Source organism: Corythoichthys intestinalis, chromosome 7 (assembly GCF_030265065.1).
Source record: "Corythoichthys intestinalis isolate RoL2023-P3 chromosome 7, ASM3026506v1, whole genome shotgun sequence".
NCBI lineage: Eukaryota > Metazoa > Chordata > Actinopteri > Syngnathiformes > Syngnathidae > Corythoichthys > Corythoichthys intestinalis.
Window position 1 is genome coordinate 52,094,733 of NC_080401.1, and position 19,952 is coordinate 52,114,684.

General features: G+C 39.4%; 1 protein-coding gene across 3 annotated transcripts in view; it reads right to left on the bottom strand.

Moving 5' to 3' along the window:
* atp10a (ATPase phospholipid transporting 10A) overlaps positions 1 to 19,952 on the bottom strand; it is a 98,060-nt gene that overhangs the window by 14,539 nt on the left and 63,569 nt on the right. For 2 of the 3 annotated variants that reach the window (XM_057841787.1, XM_057841786.1), the window contains exons 11-16: positions 14,625 to 14,728; positions 14,235 to 14,361; positions 7,633 to 7,817; positions 7,081 to 7,423; positions 2,334 to 2,410; positions 504 to 629 (exon numbers count right to left, since the gene is read on the bottom strand). In XM_057841787.1, coding sequence (XP_057697770.1) covers positions 504 to 629; positions 2,334 to 2,410; positions 7,081 to 7,423; positions 7,633 to 7,817; positions 14,235 to 14,361; positions 14,625 to 14,728 — 962 coding nt within the window. The remainder of the gene's footprint in view (positions 1 to 503; positions 630 to 2,333; positions 2,411 to 7,080; positions 7,424 to 7,632; positions 7,818 to 14,234; positions 14,362 to 14,624; positions 14,729 to 19,952) is intronic. The other variant, XR_009063913.1, reaches the window with a different exon arrangement.

Genomic DNA, 19,952 nt, shown 5'->3' on the forward strand with positions numbered 1-19,952 from the left:
CTATTGCAGATTCAGTCTTCCCAGCCTGGTGCAGGTCTACAATTTTGTCTCTGGTGTCCTTCGACCTCTTTGGACTTGGCCATAGTGGAGTTTGGAGTGTGACTGACTGAGGTTGTGGACAGGTGTCTTTTATGATGATAATGAGTTAAAACAGGTGCCATTAATACAGGTAACGAGTGGAGCCTCGTTTGAGGAAGTTAGCCCTCTTTGACAGCCAGAAATCTTGCTTGTTTGTTGGTGACCAAATACTCATTTTCCACTCTAATTTGGAAATAAATTCTTTAAAAATCAAACAATGTGATTTTGGTTTTTTTTTTTTCACATTCTGTCTCTCATGGTTGAGGTTTACCCATGTTGACAATTACAGGCCTCTCTAATCTTTTCAAGTAGGAGAACTTGCACAATTGGCGGTTGACTAAATACTTCTTTGCCCCACTGTATATTTCAATCAAATCTATTTTTTTGCAGCGCAAAAAAAGAGCAACTGGACAAGGCCGACGTACGGCGTTCTTGTAGAAGAAGTAGAGGATCATGTTGGCCAGGCGCGAGTAGCACCAATGTCCGTGAACCAGCAGCAGCTTCTGGAGGTAGCGGAAACGCGGCAAGGCAAAGTCACTCGCCATCACCGCCTGTGAGACAAACATCATAAGGTAAGAGTGCGAAATGTCCGTTTCAGCACACGTGGGAGCAAGCGCTGTGCCTTTAAGAGCACCTCTGACTAACAGTGATTAATCTGGCGACCCATCCAAACACCCCCCCACCGCACGGTTCCAGAAGGGAGTCTCGAACAGATGTGCTCTGCTTGCCAGATAATTGGGAGTCTCCGTTATTGCTATGCAAGATCACCTTCCTGGAACGACGAGCTAAGCAGAAATAGGCTGAGGATGATGATCATGTTGATGATGATTGGTTATATGTTAATCAGGGATGAGGGGACATGTGGCTATGACCTCTGTGTGACATTAGCGTGATGCGGCTAAATGAACAGGGAGCATAAAATGTGATTGCCAGGTTTGTAAAACACTGCGTTAAAGTCATTAACACGTTCACTCGTTTTCAGAGAAGCCAAACCCTGTGATTACTAGCAATTTTAGAGCATTTGGACCTATTTTTTAAGACCCACAGAAGATTGTTTTACGATTAAATACATATTACAGCTACCAAATTAGACCGGGGCAGGGTGAGCTGGCCAAAAAAGATATATATATATTTTTTTCTCCATTATCGTCCAATCTAGATTTTCACTTTTAGCAATGTAATATTAGCATTAAGCTAGCGGGTACTCGAAAAATTACGTGATTTGCAATTTTAGAGTACAACGTGTGTCGTTTTCTTTGTCAAAACCAATATTAAACTATTTGTGAGGAACTGTTCAAGATCTGCAAGAGCAGTTCAAGCTAGCATTAAACTAGCATTTAGATAGCGAGTGCTTGAAAAATGAAATGTACTTTGTATTTTAGTGCCAATATTATCACCAATATTAGAATCGTTTTGAGGGACTGTTCAAAATTAGCTAGTTTTTTAATCAAGCAAGTATTACACTAGTATTAAGCTAACTGGAGCTTAAAAAATGAAATGTACTTTGTATTTTGGTGCCAACATTATAACTAAAACTAGACTCTTTTTGAGGGACTGTTAAAAATCTGCTAATTGTGTAATTAAGCTAGCGTTTAACTAACATTAAGGTAGTGAGTGCTTGAAAAATTAAATGTACTTTGTATTTTAGTGCCAATATTATCACCAAAAATAGACTCTTGTTGAGGGACTGTTCAAAATCTGCTAGTTGTTTAATCAAGCTAGCGTTAAACTAGCATTACGGTAGCGAGTGCTTGAAAAATGGAATGTACTTTGTATTTTAGTGCCAATATTATAACTAATATTAGACTTTTTGAGTCTTTTTGAGACTTTTTTCCCCCCATTCATTAGTAATCAGCAGTAGAACATTTGTTTGTTTCACCTAAAACAGTGTTTTGACCAAAAAGTGTTGACAAAACTGTGACTTTTATACTTAAAATAAAAATAATAAATGAATGGTCTGGAATGAGCAACCCAATCTTATCTTCCACTTTGAAGCTGTGCTGATCTTGAATCCCCCCCCCCCCCCCCCCCCAAAAAAAAAAAAAAAAAAAAAGAAAAAGAAAAAAAGAAAAAAAGACCAGCGTCATACCAATTACATGCTCGTGTTTTTAATTTCTGGTCATTTCAATCCATTTTAACTAGGAAGGCCAAAAGTGAATGATTATATTTCAGTGCCATTGACAGAGGTTGATGTCCAATCCATTCGGACGGGCTCGCTGCCCTTTTACAGACTAGATATTAATGGGAGGACTCACCTGCATGCCCTCTTGCCCTGAAATGCCCACACCAACGTCAGCTACTTGGATCATACTGACATCATTGGCCCCGTCACCTAATAATGATTAAAAAAAAAAAAAAAAAAATAGCGCTATAATTTGATAAGCAATAATAATACAAATACTGTTTATAAAATTTGCTAGCAAATGAATGTATACTTATATATAAATGGAACTTTGTATATGGGTGGTGTGTGTGTGTGTCTGTTTTTGTTTGTTCCCTATGGACAAGTGTTTTTTTTTTTGTCAACGGTGACTATAACGAAAGTATTTCGTCAACGAACAATTTTTTTCATGACGATGATGTGACAATGACAAGCTAAAAACGGGTCTTGGTTCTTGGAGACTAAAACATAACGAGATGGATGCCAATTGTCGTCTGACTACACGAGTACGAGATGAAAATTCGCCATAGTTTCCGTCATAAGTTCACAATGTGTGACATTTTCTTACCGTATGTATAGTTAGCACGTATCTTAGTGTTTGGTCGTGTCACTCATGTGACATGCTGCGCCTTGCCCCCGCCCACACACCTTGCGCTCAGTCCAGGCTCCTTTTGTAAAACGTGTCAGGTGCTGCCTTGGTAAGTTTTGTTTTCTTATCTTGGTTAGATATGCCATGTTGCTTTAGCCTTTAAAATCTGTGCTAAGTGATCATCACACACTACGTAACTTGTAATGTTAGCATAGCGTTCAAGTTAGCATTAGCATTTAGCGTGGTGTGTGTCATCTTATACTCTTTACGTACAGTTTGTGGCGTCAAGGTGAGTTTAATTGGAAAATAATGTGCTGTTTGCCTGCTGAGTGTGTATTATCACGAAGACGGTGATATCATTGTAGACAATCATGTGCTCTTCTGTCAATTTTCATTCTAAATTGTTGGAAACCTTTTATTTTATTTATTTATTTATTCATGGACAAAAACGTTTGAAGTTTAAAGGCGGCAACATTTTAAGTACTTGATGACTAAAACTAGATGAAAACGAACACATCTTGAAATGACTAAAGACTAATCGTCCAAAAGACTAAGACAAAAATTAAAAGGGCTGCAAAAAACAACACTGCTATGGACTCTGAAATGCCTAGACAGATTTTAACGGAATTTTATACAGTAGTACTTTATGTTTCTGGCATCCATTTAGTGCGGAAAACTCATTTAAAACTCAAAAAATTAGCATAGAAAATCCCTGATTGTTGACAGCGCTGTTTTTTGGGCAAAAGACACATCTCTTGCGATTTCTATGTCGCAATGGCGTACCGCACGCATGCTATTTTTAGACCGTGATGTCGCATCGTAAAGAGGAAGTAAAAGCTGAAGTGGGACATTATAGACCCGCCCTCGCATAGAAACAACGTAATTTGTGCTACTTTTCTCCGGTAATCTTTCAAAAACGAACATGCCGATCACGCATTGGAACTTGTAGAAAAGACTCTAGACATTACGACACATGAAGGATGTTTTCTTCATGCGTTTCCAGAAACCAAATACTCGGGAGGAAAAAAAATGTGAAAACGAATCAACTTGCGCGGACTTTAACACCAGCGCGGTGAATCCATTCACATTTCATATGCAGTAAACATTTTGTTGGGTTGGCATGGTCTTTCAGAGGACAAAGAGGTAAGCCATTTTTATATTTTTAACTTATTGTTTTAGCATAACGATGTGCCGTACTGCTTCTGTCTGACAATGAATGACCTGAAAAGAATAACAGTGGTATCTGACTGCCACTGTTACCGTTTGTTTATATATGTTAGGGCATTAATTAATTTTTTAAATCAATCACGTTAAAATATTTGACGCAATTAACGCAGATGCCACGCTCCGAAAGATTTAAATGACAGTACAGTGAAACGCTCACTTGTTGTGTTTTATGTAGTTTTGCCGCCCTCTGCTGGCGCTTGGGTGCGACTGATTTTATAGGCTTCAGCACCCATGAGCATTGTGTAAGTAATTATTGACATCAACAATGGCGGGCTACTAGTTTATTTTTTGATTTGAAAATTTTACAAATTTTATTAAAACGAAAACTTTAAGAGGGGTTTTAATATAAAATTTCTATAACTTGTACTAACATTTTTCTTTTAAGAACTACAAGTCTTTCTATCCATGGATCGCTTTAACAGAATGTTAATAATGTTAATGCCATCTTGTTGATTTATTGTTATAATAAACAAATACAGTCCTTATATACCGTACGTTGAATGTATATATCTATCTTGTGTCTTATCTTTCCATTCCAACAATAATTTACAGAAAAATATGGCATATTTTATAGATGGTTTGAATTACGATTAATTGCGATTAATTACGATTAATTAAATTTTTAAGCTGTAATTAACTCGATTAAAAATTTTAATCGTTTGACAGCACTAATATATATATATATATATATATATATATATATATATATATATATATATATATATATTATACATATATAACAACTTTAGTAAGGGGAAGTGTAAATAAATTATAGAATTAAGATTTGTTATCAATGAAAAAATTAAAAGTGTTCGTTGGCTGAGGAGCATTTGCGATTGCTACACAAAGCTAACTAAATTACCCCCAAGAACGGTAGGAGACATAGGACAACCAGGGGATATATAAGAAAGACAGGGCTGATGGTAAAGGATAGCTTGTTGTAACAGGAGAATGTCATTGTCAGTCGCATCGATAAAAAAGCTAAGGCTATGCTTAGGTCGGCTTGTTTTTTCCGTCTTTTTCAGCCTTTGACACTCAAGCCATCTCTTTAACTGAACATTTTTATGTTCTTCAACATCTTTGCCAGTGAATTTGGCACCAGGCACATCATTTTCGGAGAGAATTGGTAGGTTAAGCTCTATAAACATCTCCTTCGTACACGATTTCCATTCATTTCCTATTTGGGACAAACGGTGGCTTGTCCCTACTTAGCAACAGTAGCTAATGTCATGAATATTAATGAGCGGAAGTTTCATGTACAAATTTTAAATGTGTTGTGATTATACGTTGTGGCTTTGATTCCTCTACAACAAGATGCTGAATTTAAAAAAAAAAAAAGAAAAGTAACTTTTTCCCGAAGATTACTGAGGGATTCATTTCAGCTAGATATTTATACTGTAGTAACTGTTATGTTTTGCGGCCGCAATGGTTCATAGTTGTGGCAACCATGATTGAGACTGGTGGTTGCCGTTATCTTCTGGTGTTTTCTGTTCAATAAAGGCGCTGTCTCTAAGGGTTGTGCGGTGTATGGACCACAATAGCATCAAGCGTGAAACATAAAAATGGTCTGTCTCAATCTTCTCCACGTGTTCTGCCACAATACTGTACACCGTGATGGAAAAATGATTGCGCATTTTACTATTTTATGGTGTTCTTTTACTATTACTAGATTCCAGCTGCATCTCTAAAGGAAAGTATGTTTTATCTTCCATTCGGTTGGATTACGTTCACGTTAACACTGGGCTATTGTACTATTATAACCAGTGTTGTCAGTAACGAGTTAGTTAGTAACGCGTTAGTTAGTAACGCGTTACTGTAATCTGATTACTTTTTTCAGTAACGAGTAATCTAACGCGTTCATTTTTCTACACCAGTAATCTGATTAAAGTTAGTTTCCTTAGTGTCTCTGCGTTACTATTTTTTATTTGCCTCATAACGTATGCAAAATGAAGATTATTGTAGTCATGTACGAAGAGCATTTTGAATAGAAAATGCTAAAATAAAGGTTCCCGGTACGTGTTTCCATGACAACCTCTTAGCTATTTCCTGTTTTGGTCTCATGTCACGTGTTGTGGGACTGAAGGTGTGGGCCAGGCGGTTGGACATTGGAGCCGAGTGTTGACACGTTGCGAGGGAATGTTGATCTGTGGATATCCATGAATGAAGGTAAGTATTTTTCCTGCATTCTGGAGGGTATCAGCAAAAGGTTGGACTTCCTACATGCGTGGCCGCTTCGTAGCTTTGCTGTAGCAATGGCGGGCAGTCATCGCTCCAAGTTGGCAAGCTTTGTTTACATCATATGCATGTTGCACATTTATGCCGTGGGGTGATGTGTTCGTTTAGCATCTGTGGGATGTGTTGTATGTCCAATTGAGTGTAAAGTGCTTAGTTGCCGCCACGTTTTGTGGCCAAATTGACCGCGTGTGTGTTGAGAGGACTACTTCCGGGTTGTAGACGCGCATCCGCGCCCACCACCTTTGCAATTTTGTGCAGTCAGTTTGCATTGTTTTACATTGGCACTGATATGCTGTTAACCATAAGCCGAAATTCAGAGGTTTTGACATTCGGCTTAATCTTAGAGTTAGCGGGGTTTAATTGGTCGGTGGAGTTGATTTCAACAAATTCCAAGCAGTTTGTCAGATATTTGTTAGTTTCAGGGCTCCGGAGTGGCTAAGCTAGCGCGAAATTCTGATACTCCCCTTTAAATTCAATCATCGGAAAGCCAATTACATGTGATGACATTTTTCCGTTTGTCATTCTTATGTTGAGGCGGCAAAGGGAGAAAAATGGGTAAAAAGTAACTGACAGATTACTTTTAAAGTAACTTAGTTACTTTGTTAATGAAGTAATCAGTAAAGTAACTTTTTTGAGGCGTAATCAGTAATCAGTAATTAAATTACTTTTTCAAGTAATCTGTGACAACACTGATTATAACAATAAGTATATCCCACTTAGATTACTACTTACTAGCACTCTAAACATCATTAATATGGAAAGCCAATGAAAGGACTTCCCACGTGCCCACCTATGGCCAGCGTCATGACTTTGAGCTTGTTGCGCACCAGCTTGACCACCATGCTCTTCTGCAGCGGCGTAGATCGGCAGCACAGCACCGACCGGCAGCTGCGCGCCACCGCCAGGAACCTATCCTCCAGGCTTCGGTCCAGGGCGTAGGCTAGCGTGCGGCCGTCGATCACGAGGCCCAGCCGGTGTACGGCGGCGTGGGAGGACGACCAGTGCGCGGGCGGAGGAGGGGACGGATAAACGTGGAACGGGGCGAAGTCGGCGTGGAAGGCTTTGGCCGAGCCGCAAAGGAATTTGGCCTGGATGTAGTGTAAACTCTCCTCCAGGAGAAGCGAACAAGCCTCCTGGGTGGACACAGACAGGCACGGTCGGGATCAAAAGTTGAACAACCTGCTTCACATCTAGAGGAACGCGCTGTACTAAAAAATGACTAGCAGCAAAATAACAGAGACAGGCTTGCTTTAAACATAATAAAATGTGAAGAAAGTCAATAGGGTCAGTTACAACTCGGTCTGTCCCAAAAAATGAACCAAAAAGTTCAACCTGGGCTCACCATGGAATCAGCGTTGAGAGTTAAGATCTCCTCCTCGGGGTCCAACAGTTTGCAGGCGTACGCGATGTTGACGGCTGTTTCCTGCTTATCGCCCGTCAGCACCCAAATTTGCAGGCCCGCCTTCCGCAGGGCGTCGATGGTTTCGGGTACGCCGTCCTGCAGCCTGTCCTCGATACCGGTCGCGCCTGCCGGTAAAAGTTTTTTTCAAATAAATAATGATATTTGACAGCATATAGAATGTATCATTAAAATAAATGTACTGTTTTTCGTGGCACATTTATACAACTAAAATATCTGGTTACCTGTCTCAGGCACTTACATTTTACTTCTCAACCAATCAAATTTTTAATAATCCATATGCAAATACAAGTACAGTGGGGCAAATAAGTATTTAGTCAACCACCAATTGTGCAAGTTCTCCTACTTGAAAAGATTACAGAGGCCTATAATTGTCAACATGGGTAAACCGCAACCATGAGAGACAAAATGTGGAAACAAAAACAACAGAAAATCACATTGTTTGATTTTTAAATAATTTATTTCCAAATTAGAGTGGAAAATAAGTATTTGGTCACATACAAACAAGCAAAATTTCTGGCTGTCAAAGAGGTCTAACTTCTAACGAGGTCAAACAAGGCTCCACTCGTTACCTGTATTAATGGCACCTGTTTTAACTCATTAACTCATAAAAGACACCTGTCCACAACCTCAGTCAGTCACACTCCAAACTCCACTCAGGCCAAGCTCAAAGAGCTGTCGAAGGACACCAGAGACAAAATTGTAGACCTGCACCAGGCTGGGAAGACTGAATTTGCAATAGGATAAACGCTTGGTGTAAAGAAATCAACTGTGGAAGCAATTATTAGAAAATGGAAGACATACAAGACTACTTATAATCTCCAACGATCTGGGGCTCCATGCAAGATCTCACCCCGTGGCGTCAAAATGATAAAAAGAACGGTTAGCAAAAATCCCAGAACCACACGGGGGGGCCTATAGGCCTCCCGTGAATGACCTACAGAGAGCTGGGACCACAGTAACAAAGGCTACTATCAGTAACACAATGCACCGCCAGGGACTCAAATCCTGCACTGCCAGACATGTCTCCCTGCCAAAGAAAGTACACGTCCAGGCCCATCTGCAGTTCGCTAGAGAGCATTTGGAAGATTCAGAAGAGGACTGGGAGAATGTGTTATGGTCAGATGAAACTAAAATAGAACTTTTTGGTAGAAACACATGTTCTCGTGTTTGGAGGAGAAAGAATACTGAATTGCATCCGAAGAACACCATACCCACTGTGCAGCATGGGCTGGAAACGTCATGTCACGTTTTTCTGTAAAGGGACCAGGACGACTGATCTATGTAATGGAAAAAATGAATGGGGCCATGTATCGAGACATTTTGAGTGAAAATCTCCTTCCATCAGCAAGGGAGCAATGAAGATGAGATGTGGCTGGGTCTTTCAGCATAACAATGATCCCAAACACACAGCCAGGGCAACAAAGGTCAAGGTCCTGGAGTGGCCTGGCCAGTCTCCAGATCTCAACCCCATAGAAAATCTGTGGAGGGAGTTGAAAGTCTGTGTTGCCCAACGACAGCCCCAAAACATCACTGCTCTAGAGGAAATCTGCATGAAGGAATGGGCCAAAATACCAGCAACAGTGTGTGAAAAGCTTGTGAAGAGTTACAGAAAACGTTTGGCCTCCGTGATTGCTATCAAAGGGTACATAACAAAGTATTGAGATGAACTTTTGGTATTGACCAAATACTTATTTTCCACCATGATTTGCAAATAAATTCTTAAAAAAATCAAAACATGTGATTTTCTGTTTTTTTTCCCCACTTTCTGTCTCTCATGGTTAAAGTTTACCCAGGTTGACAATTACAGGCCTCTCTAATATTTTCAAGTGGGAGAACTTTTAACAATTAGTGGTTGACTAAATACTTATTTGCCCCACTGTAAATGTAATTGCACAGAGACCAAATTTTAAAAGGGAAAACAATGGTAACAATGGTTGTGAATGTGTAAAAATACCAAATTACCAAAAAAATGCCAATTGGTTTCTATGACGACACCCTATCCAGTTTTATTATTACCGTAATTTGCGGACTATAAGGCGCACCTGTGTATAAGCCGCCACCCACCAAATTTGACACGAAAACGGTGTTTGTTCATAGATGGAAGAGGTACAACTAGGTACAACTAGAAGCAAGGTAGCAGTTGATCTTTTTCTTAACCCCCTCATGTTATTTCCCAACGCAGAGAAGATATATCAATTGGTAGCACTATGCACAGTCATGGTTCCACTTCCCATCATGCATTTGGGCATGGCTACAGTATCATTTGCTGAAAGCTCAACAAATACACTAGATGGCAATATTTTGTCACAATATACAAAGTCACAAGTCTTTCTATCCGTGGATCCCTCTCACAGAAAGAATGTTAATAATGTAAATGCCATCTTGAGGATTTATTGTCATAATAAACAAATACAGTTCTTATGTACTGTATGTTGAATGTATATATTCGTCCGAGTTTTATTCATTTTTTTCTTAATGCATTGCCAAAATGTATATGATCGGGAAAAATTATCGGGAATGATTGGAATTGAATCGGGAGCAAAAAAAAAGCAATCGGATCGGCAGATACTCAAATTAAAACGATCGGGATCGGATCGGGAGCAAAAAAACATGATCGGAACAACCCTACTTATCACAATGCTATCTTGTAACTGTCAATGATATCAATGATGATGACATTTCCAATTTCCAATAAATGAACGAATAAGCCGCTCTGGACTATAAGCAGTAAGGGTGTCAACAATAATCGATGCGGCGATGCATCCCGATGCGGGGCAGGGACGATTCGATGCGATGCGGGCAACACGCTGAATCGATTCAGCGCATTTTAAAATATATAAGTACGTTCAAAAATCTTCCTTGCGCAATTCCGGTGATGCAATGGATTTGGTTTCCCCATTTGTATTGTTATTCTCATGTTTACTTGTAGAGAGAGCTACTTTACATTCAAAGCAAGCCTGTAGAGGTTAGATCGGGCCTAAAAAATTCCAGCCCAACCCGACACAGCCCTTTGGTATTGAAGCCCGACCGGCCAGATCAATTAACTATAGATTTGCATGCCCGAGCCGAGTGATGCAGAAAAAAAAAACGCAGCAGCAGCAGCAATTTATTTTCATTTCTTCAAGTTTTCTTACTGTTTAAATAGTCTACATATGTTTATAAGAGTTATAAAAGCCTTTACACAACGAAATAACGCTGGGAAAGTTTAATATAAAAAAAAACACGGTTTTGCAGACACACAGAGGAGAAGATTCGAAAGGATCACATTTGCCTTTGTGTGCATAAATAAAAGTGTCTTTCCTAACAAATTCTCAGTTGGCAGACAAAAAACGCAAGTTTACTCAATATTTAAATAGTCTACATATTTTTATGAAATTTATAGAAGCATTTACACAACGAAATAACGCTGGGAAAGTTTGATTAAAAAAACAAACAAAAAACACGGTTTTACAGACACACAGAGGAGAAGATTCAAAAGGATCACATTTGCCTTTGTGTGCGTAAATATAAGTGTCTTTCGTAACGAATTCTCAGTTGGCAGGAAAAAAACGCAAGTTTACTCAATATTTAAATAGTCTACGTATTTTTATGAAATTTATAGAAGCATTTACACAACGAAATAACGCTGGGAAAGTTTGATTAAAAAAAAAACGGTTTTACAGACACACAGAGGAGAAGATTCAAAAGGATCACATTTGCCTTTGTGTGCGTAAATAAAAGTGTCTTTCGTAACGAATTCTCAGTTGGCAGGAAAAAAACGCAAGTTTACTGAATATTTAAATAGTCTACATATTTTTATGAAATTTATAGAAGCATTTACACAACGAAATAACGCTGGGAAAGTTTGATTAAAAAAAAAACGGTTTTACAGACACACAGAGGAGAAGATTCAAAAGGATCACATTTGCCTTTGTGTGCGTAAATAAAAGTGTCTTTCGTAACGAATTCTCAGTTGGCAGGAAAAAAACGCAAGTTTACTCAATATTTAAATAGTCTACATATTTTTATGAAATTTATAGAAGCATTTACACAACGAAATAACGCTGGGAAAGTTTGATAAAAAAAACCCAAAAAAAAACGGTTTTACAGACACACAGAGGAGAAGATTCAAAAGGATCACATTTGCCTTTGTGTGCGTAAATAAAAGTGTCTTTCGTAACGAATTCTCAGTTGGCAGGAAAAAAACGCAAGTTTACTCAATATTTAAATAGTCTACATATATTTATGAGAATTATAAAAGCATTCACACAACGAAATAACGGGAGCAGAAGAAGAAAAAGAGGGCTGCGCCACAGCCCTCTGCGTATTTTTTTTTATTTTTTATTTTTTTTATTTAAAAAAAAAAATACTTTATTAGTCCGGCGCGGTGGCCCGACCCGACCCACCGAAACGTGAATGCTTAACATTTCGGGTCGGGTCGGGTTCGGGCACAAGATCTAACCTCTATGCAGGGGGGACGAGGAACCCAAATCCGCTTCCTTACCGGAGTAACATCACAGACAAGCGCAGTTGTAATCGAGAGAGCAGAGAGATAGGACATAACATAACAATGGCTGAAACGGAGAAAGAGGGAGCGAGAAATATTATCGATATAAGATAGGCTAGGCCTACATTTTACTTTTGTTCTACATTGCAATTTAGTTGATGTTTTGTTCGCAACTGAACTGATCCCTGGATTGATATTGCGATAAAGATGCTGCTGCACTACAATATTTTCTTTGTCGTTTTCTTTAATATTCACTTGAATATTATTATTGATGGGTCGTTGTGACTAAAATACAGTGACTGTTATTACTGATTTTGCACAGGAGTTCAGATGTTGCACTGTGTGAAAGGCTGCTACTGTGTGTGTAAAAAAAAAGAGAAAGCCCTGGTCTCACTCAAAGCACTAATTAAATGCTGTGATCTGATTTTTTTTTTAAAAGATATATATGAAAGTATACTATTTTCATTTGACTTCAACCAGGAGTGACACAAGAGCCAATAAAAAGTTGTTTAATGTCTGTCCGCTTGTGTTGGCTCATGATTCACAAAAAATATGCTTTGCTTTAGAATTTGAATGCATCCCAGGCTTTAATGCATCGCAATGCATTGCCGAATCGAACCGAATCGAATCGTGACCCTCTGAATCGAATCGAATCGTGGCCTTCCGAATCGTAATCGAATCGAATCGTGAGGGCGGTGTCGATGCACACCTCTAATAAGCAGCATGATTCAAAATGAGGGAAAATAGTAGCGTCTTATAATCCGAAAATTACTGTATATCTATTGACTGATCTGAGCAAAATGGCCAGAATTACCCCGTCCGCCATTGCTGAGGTGTGCTGCCTGCAGCACACAGCCAGCAGCAGGCAGCTAACGTTACTGTTTACTAGAGGTGGGAATCTTTGGGCACCTAACGATTCAATTACAATTACGATTCAGAGGCTACGATTCGATTATAAAACGATTATTGATGCACCCCACTCCTTTTTTTTTTTTTTTTTTTTTAATTTGTTTTTTACATTAGTTCCAAAATTGTTCAAAAATCCTTTCAGGCTAAACCAAACTACTATTTCAGTATCAAGTTAACATATAGCAGTAAACAAATATACAAAAATAACAGTAAATAAAAAACTCCAGTCCCCATTCTGTATCAGCATCTTTAAACTACATTCAATAAATGTAATGGTGTCAATCAACCGTTAAAGTTGTTAAAATTGCTCCTGTTATTCCATAATTTCCCTTTTGTCTACTTTCGACATGTAAAAGTTTTAAAACTATTTTAAAGATAGATTCAAGTCAATATTTTACTGATTTAGGAGTATTTTAGATTAAAAGTTAATTAGGTTCGCTTGGAAGGTTTGCTACAACAGCCTTGGAGGGAAATTTACTGCTTTAAGATGGCGGCCGTTTACTAACGCCCGCATCTAGCTTTCTCTACATGTGCTGCTATCGCCACGAGTCTATTTTGCATCTAGTCCTATATACAGTAAATATGATATCTACCTTAACATTATGTGGACGTACTTTGTAGCAGCTTTCGGCAGCAGTCAGGTATGTTGTTGTTTTTTTTATCTCGCGGCATGAGTTGAGCTAGAGCCGTGAGTTGAGCATTGTAATTACCCGACAGGGCCGGGTAATGACAAGCATGATGTTTAGCTACTCTCGCTCCGTTCCTCATTGCGTCCCGAAGACTGCGCGGCGCGCTTTACTTCCGCTTTACTTGACATATATCAATAATCGGAATTTGGATGTTTGTGAATCGTTCTCGAATCTTCCACAGCCGAATCGCGAATAATCTAAAAATCAGAAATTTCGCACAGCTCTACTGTTTACATTGACTGACGCTGGCCTGCTACCGAGGTGTAAACACCCCAGTAATGGTGGCCACCGTTAGAGGGCAACGTCCACATATCTCCACTCGGATTAGTCAATAGAGTACGCAGGCAAATTGGTGTGTCAAGAGGGGCAGGCCAGAATGAGGTCGTTCTTTACATTTCTGTGCAGCTTGGTGGTTAAGGACCACTTCACTAGTATACCTAAAAGCTGAAGGTTGGTCTCCAGACGAAGGGCCGACTCGAACAGCAGCTCTTCCCGTCCTTGGATTGCCGTCTCGGCCTCCAGGTGGCGCTGTAGCCAGCAGGCATACTCCTCCTTACTCAGCACCTGGCGGCACCAAAAAGACGCAGTTTATCATGTGCTCTAATTGTTCTACTAGTATACTGGTGCATAGTTTCTGAGCTGGATATCAAATAAATGCTCAGATAGCTTTTCGTAGACATCTTTTACAGCCACACTGTGGTGACAATTTTCGCACGGGTGTAAATCAGCCATGTGGGGAAGCAGCACAGATTGCGGGTGAGTCAAGACAAATGCCACCATGTCTGCTCCTCGTTCCCAAATTGGAGCGTCACTAAATGCGGAATTACCTTTTTGGCAATGCAAAGCGTGCGAAGGCCATCGGCGGCGTACTGGTTCAGGTAGTTTTGCGTTCTGTAGATGATCTTTTTTTGCCGTTTTCCTTTGGAGTTACCTTGGAAACACGCACGACAGAACAGGAGGAGAAAAAAGACGCTGATGAGATTGGCAGAAGAGGGTCGACATGCCGGTGCCGAGTATGGACGTTCACCAAGGCCATCTGTGCTCACACCTCAAACGCCAGCTGCGATATAATGCAACTCGTGCCTCGGTTTTTTTAATTGGGCATTAGCATAATCAAGAGTTCTTTGATATTTGGTACTCATTGTAAAAATAAGTTTGGCTTTTGAGCACAAAAGTTGTAATTTGCCTCACAGGGCAAACACCAGACAAGGGTTTCTCTCAATTACGCTCTAAACGGTTTTAATATGATCCAATATTGTGTGTGTTTCCCCGTGGGCAGATGCACATGATCAGTAGTCTCGTGTCCCTTGGCTAAAAAAAAACCAAGCGATATTGCCAGGCGGTAATGTAATAACACCACAGCTTGCAGGCACTGATAAGCTGTCAGCCATTTTAAGAAGGATGAGCTAACTATCGTTATCTTTATTAACTTGGTCTAAATGTTTTCTTTTAAACATTTGGAAAACCTTTACCCGAGTGATGGGAAGGGTGAGACATACGAGCTCACATGTGAAACAGGAAATGAAGTCAGAAATCTTCAAAAAACATTTTGTCAGTCTATTTTAGAGCTGCAGCTATCGATTATTTTAGTAGTTGATTAATCTATGAACTAGTTAGGTCGAATAATCGAGTAATCGGATAAGGAACATAAAAAATTAAAATACCTTAGCTGAGCCGGGTTAGGGTTTAGGGTTAGGTTAGGGGTTAAACTAACCCTAAACCCTAACCCACACCTAACCCCTAACCCCTAAACCTAACCTAAGCCTAACCCTAACCCTACCCGGTATAAAAAAATAAAAAATAAATGAATAAATAAGAATCTAGGTGCAACAAAAGAGCAACTGGCTAACTTACATAGTAAAAGTCCGCTAGCTTAAATGCTATAAAATACTAACTTTTTTTCATTTATACAATGCTCTAAACAAATGGTTCAGACACATATTCCCACAAACATTGGCTAAAAATTCCTAAATTACGAATGCATAAAAAAACAGCGCAAACAAAAACTCAGCTGATGTTAGTCTTAACAGGGAGCAGATGGATTCAGCCATGTGAATGAGGCAGACTAGAGGGCAGTGTATCCACCCAAATCAACAAAACTAAAGGCTAACACTTTAAAAAAAAAAAAAAAAAAAAAAAAAAGCCATTACAACGCCACTTTAATTAAACGAATACTCGAAGCAGTAAAATTTAATTCGAATATTCTTTTCTAATCAAACACTCGAGTTAATCGATTAATTGTTGCAGCACTAGTCTATTTCAAGAACGCTAATAGGGAGATCATTCAAAACTAGCTGCCAAAACAATGTCAGAGGCTGAAAGTGATAGACTTGTACTGGCTTTGCCAAGCTGCAGACTTAATAAGGTGTACATTTTAAATATATTGCCAAAACAACATCAGGAGAAAAAAAAATACATTTAGTAAGACTTGGCCAAATCAATCCTGAGACTTAAACCCTATAGGGCATGCATTTAAAATCTACTGAGGCAAGAAGTAGAAGGTTTTAGACCAGCTAAGTTTATTTGGAGACTTAAACCCTATTGAGCATGTGTTTAAAATAAGGTCAAAGCAACATCAGGAGCTGGTACTGGAAGGTTTTAAACCAGCCAAGTCCATTTGTAGACTTAAACCCTAGTGAGCATGCGTTTAAATCAAGGTCAAAGCAACATCAGGAGCAGGTACTGGAAGGTTTAGACTGGCTTACTCACTCTTCTAACTTCAACCATATCAAACATGCATTTAAAACATACTGGCAGAACATCAGTGGAAAGAAATAACAGGTTTTGAGACCTAGCAAAATCTTTCTTTAGACTTAAACTTGATGAAGAAACATTTAAAACTGAATGTCAAAACAGCAACAGAGGTAAGAAGTTTTTAGACCTGGCCAAATCATTCTCCAGACTTACACCGTATTCCGTTTACATTTAAATAAAGGTCACAGCAACTTCAGAGCAGGTAATCGGACGATTTAGACGTTAGTCATTCTCCTTCAACTCTTTCGAGCATGCATTTGAAAATATTGCCAAAACAACGCCAGGAGAAAAAAAATCACGTGTAATAAGACCAAAGAAGCCAAGTCAGTCCTCAGACTTAAACCCTATAGTGCAGGGGTTGGCAAACTATTCTACAAAGGGCCGCAGTGGGTGCGGGTTTTTGTTCATACCCATCATGTGGACAGCCTTTCACCAATCCGGTTTCTTACAAGTGCAATCAGTAGATTTCAGTCAGGTGCTTCTTGTTTCCACTAATACCTCATTGGCTAAACTGTCTGTGCTGAATAAGTTTGAACAAAGACCAGGACCCACTGCGGCCCTCGAGGACCGGTTTGCCCACTCCTGCTATAGTGCATGCATTTAACATCTACTGAGGCGAGAAGTCGAAGGTCTAGACCAACCAAGTCTATTTGTAGACTTAATCCATATTGAGCATGTGTTTAAAATAAGGTCAAAGCAACATTAGGAGTGGATACTGGAAGGTTTTAAACCAGCAAAGTCTATTTGTAGACTTAAACCCTATAGAGCATGTATTTAAATCAAGGACAAAGCAACATCAGGAGCAGGTACTGGAAAGTTTAGACAGGCTTAGTTAGTCTTTTAACTTCAACCCTATCGAACATGCATTTAAAACATACTGCCACAACATCAGTGGAAAGAAATAAGAGGTTTTGAGACCTAGCAAAATCATTCTTCAGACTTGAACCTAATGGAGAAACATTTAAAACAATGTCAAAACAGCAACAGAGGTAAGAAGTATGAAGTTTTAGACCTAGCCAAATTATTCTCCAGACTTAAACCCTATTCAGCATACATTTAAATCAAGGTCATAGCAACTTCAGAGCAGTTAATGGACAATTTAGACTGGCCTAGTCAATCTCCTGACTTCAGCCCTATTGAGCATGCGTTTAAAATATACTGGCAGAACATCGGTGGAAAGGAGTAACAGGTTTTATAATGTACCTCAATAATTCTTCAGACTTGCACCTGATAAAGCAAGCATTTAAAACGGAATGTCAAAACAGCAACGAAGGTAAGAAGTAGAAGTTTTTTAGACCTGGCCAAATCATTTTCCAGACTTACACCCTATTCAGCATACATTTAAATCACGTTCACAGCAACTTTGGAGCAGGTAATGGACGGATTAGAAAGGCCAAGTCAATCTCCTGACTTCAACCCTATCGAGCATGCTCGATGCTGCACATTGCACATTTGCTCATACTGCCATAACAACGTCAGGGGGAATAATGACATGTAATGAAACTTGGCCAATCAATGTCAATCCTCAGACTTAAACTCTATAGCACATGCATTTAACATCTACTGAGGCAAGAAGTGGAAGGTTTTCGACCAGCCAAGTCCATTTGTAGACTTAAACCCTATTGAGCATGCGTTTAAAATACAATCAAAGTGACATCAGGAGCGGATACTAGAAGGTTTTAGATCAGCCAAGTCCATTTGTAGACTCAAACCCTATTGAGCATGTGTTTAAATAAAGGTCAAAGCAACTTCAGAGCGGGTAATAGACGGTTTAGACAGGCCAAGTCGAAGAAGTAGAGGTTTTTTAGACCAGCATACATTTAAATCACGTTCACGGCAACTTCGGAGCAGGTACTGGACGGTTTAGACAGGCCAAGTCGATCTCCTTACTCCAACCCTATCAAGCATGCATTTTAAACATACTGGCAAACATCAGGGGCAAGAAGTAACAGGTTTTGAGACCTAACCAAATCATTCTAAAGACTTGAACCCTGTAGAGCCTCCATTTAAAACCTAATACCAAATCAGTCCGTTATTAAAGACTAAAAGTAAAAGTTTTTAAACTTAGACAAATCGTTCTCCAGACTTAAATTCTATTGAAACAAAACACGGTCAAAGCAACATCAGTCGCATGTAATGCAAGGTTTAGACAGGCCAGGTCAATAGTTTTAGACATGCCAAGTCAATCCCCAGACCTGAACCCTATAGGACATGCATTAAAAGAAACACTGCCAACGATGGTGGAAAGTACATTTTGAGACATAGCCAATATTGAGAATGCATTTAAAAGAGTGCCAGAAGTGGAACAACACTTTAAAAAATAATAACAATAACATCCACTTGCAATGGAAGCACTTTAACTGAGGGGAATGCTACAAAAGTAATATACTGCTAGGAATAGATACAAATGCAAATATCACAACTTTGGATGTAAACATAGGTCAGAGGTTGTGACTGACTGATTTGACGTCATTGAGCACACTTGACAACCAGCAGCGTCAGCACAGCAACGCCGCACAACTCCCCGGTTGTGTGAATGAAGACATTATAAATGGCGAGGCCTGGCCATGAGGTAGCACGAACTCGGCGTTCTAATTGGTTGCCTGGCTCGACTGTGAAACACAGTAGTCAGTGTTGTGAGTTGCACCTATTAAAGCCTCTGGACTGGGAGGATGTGGGTGGATGAACCTCTGGCAACGAGAAACGCCCTCAAGCTAAAATTGAAGGGGAAAATGATGTTACCTAGCGCTCACCATGTTATTCCACTTAATGTACTACACAAATGTGACATATAAGGTGTGTCAGAAGAAAAATCAAAGGAACAGTTTCACCATTTAAATGATCAAACAGCGCGAATATAAAGACTAAAAAGTCAAAACACATACTTAGGTCTGTATAGACTGGGCTCAACGTGGGAAGAGGGTATTTATTGGTCGCCTTGTTTGCGATTTGCAGCGCTTCTCATAATGTCAAGTAGTTTCATATCACATTATAACAGCCGCGTGTTTGCCAGTGATTGTCCAATGGGATGCTGGGAAGAGGCCAAGCATTCCATGCGACTGTGTGCAAGGTCTCTATTGTATGCTTAGAATAATAACATCCCCAATAGAACAATAACTAGAACAATGATTTCAGATCACAGAGGGGGAGTAAAATGCGCAAGAAGATTGTGATTTTTTTTTTTTATAGGTTGAAGGTAGGCACAGCAGTCTGGGAATGAGAGCTTTAAAAATGACTTACATAACTTGAGTTGTGGCTTTTGCTTTTATTTGGACTTTTAAAACATGTTTAATTTTTCCCTTCCTTACATTTTGGAGCTTCTTTTTAAGGATGATTTTTCACCCGAGTTGCCTCATTTTGAGGATCTGCAGGTCAGTTACCTTGGTAATTTATTAAGTAGG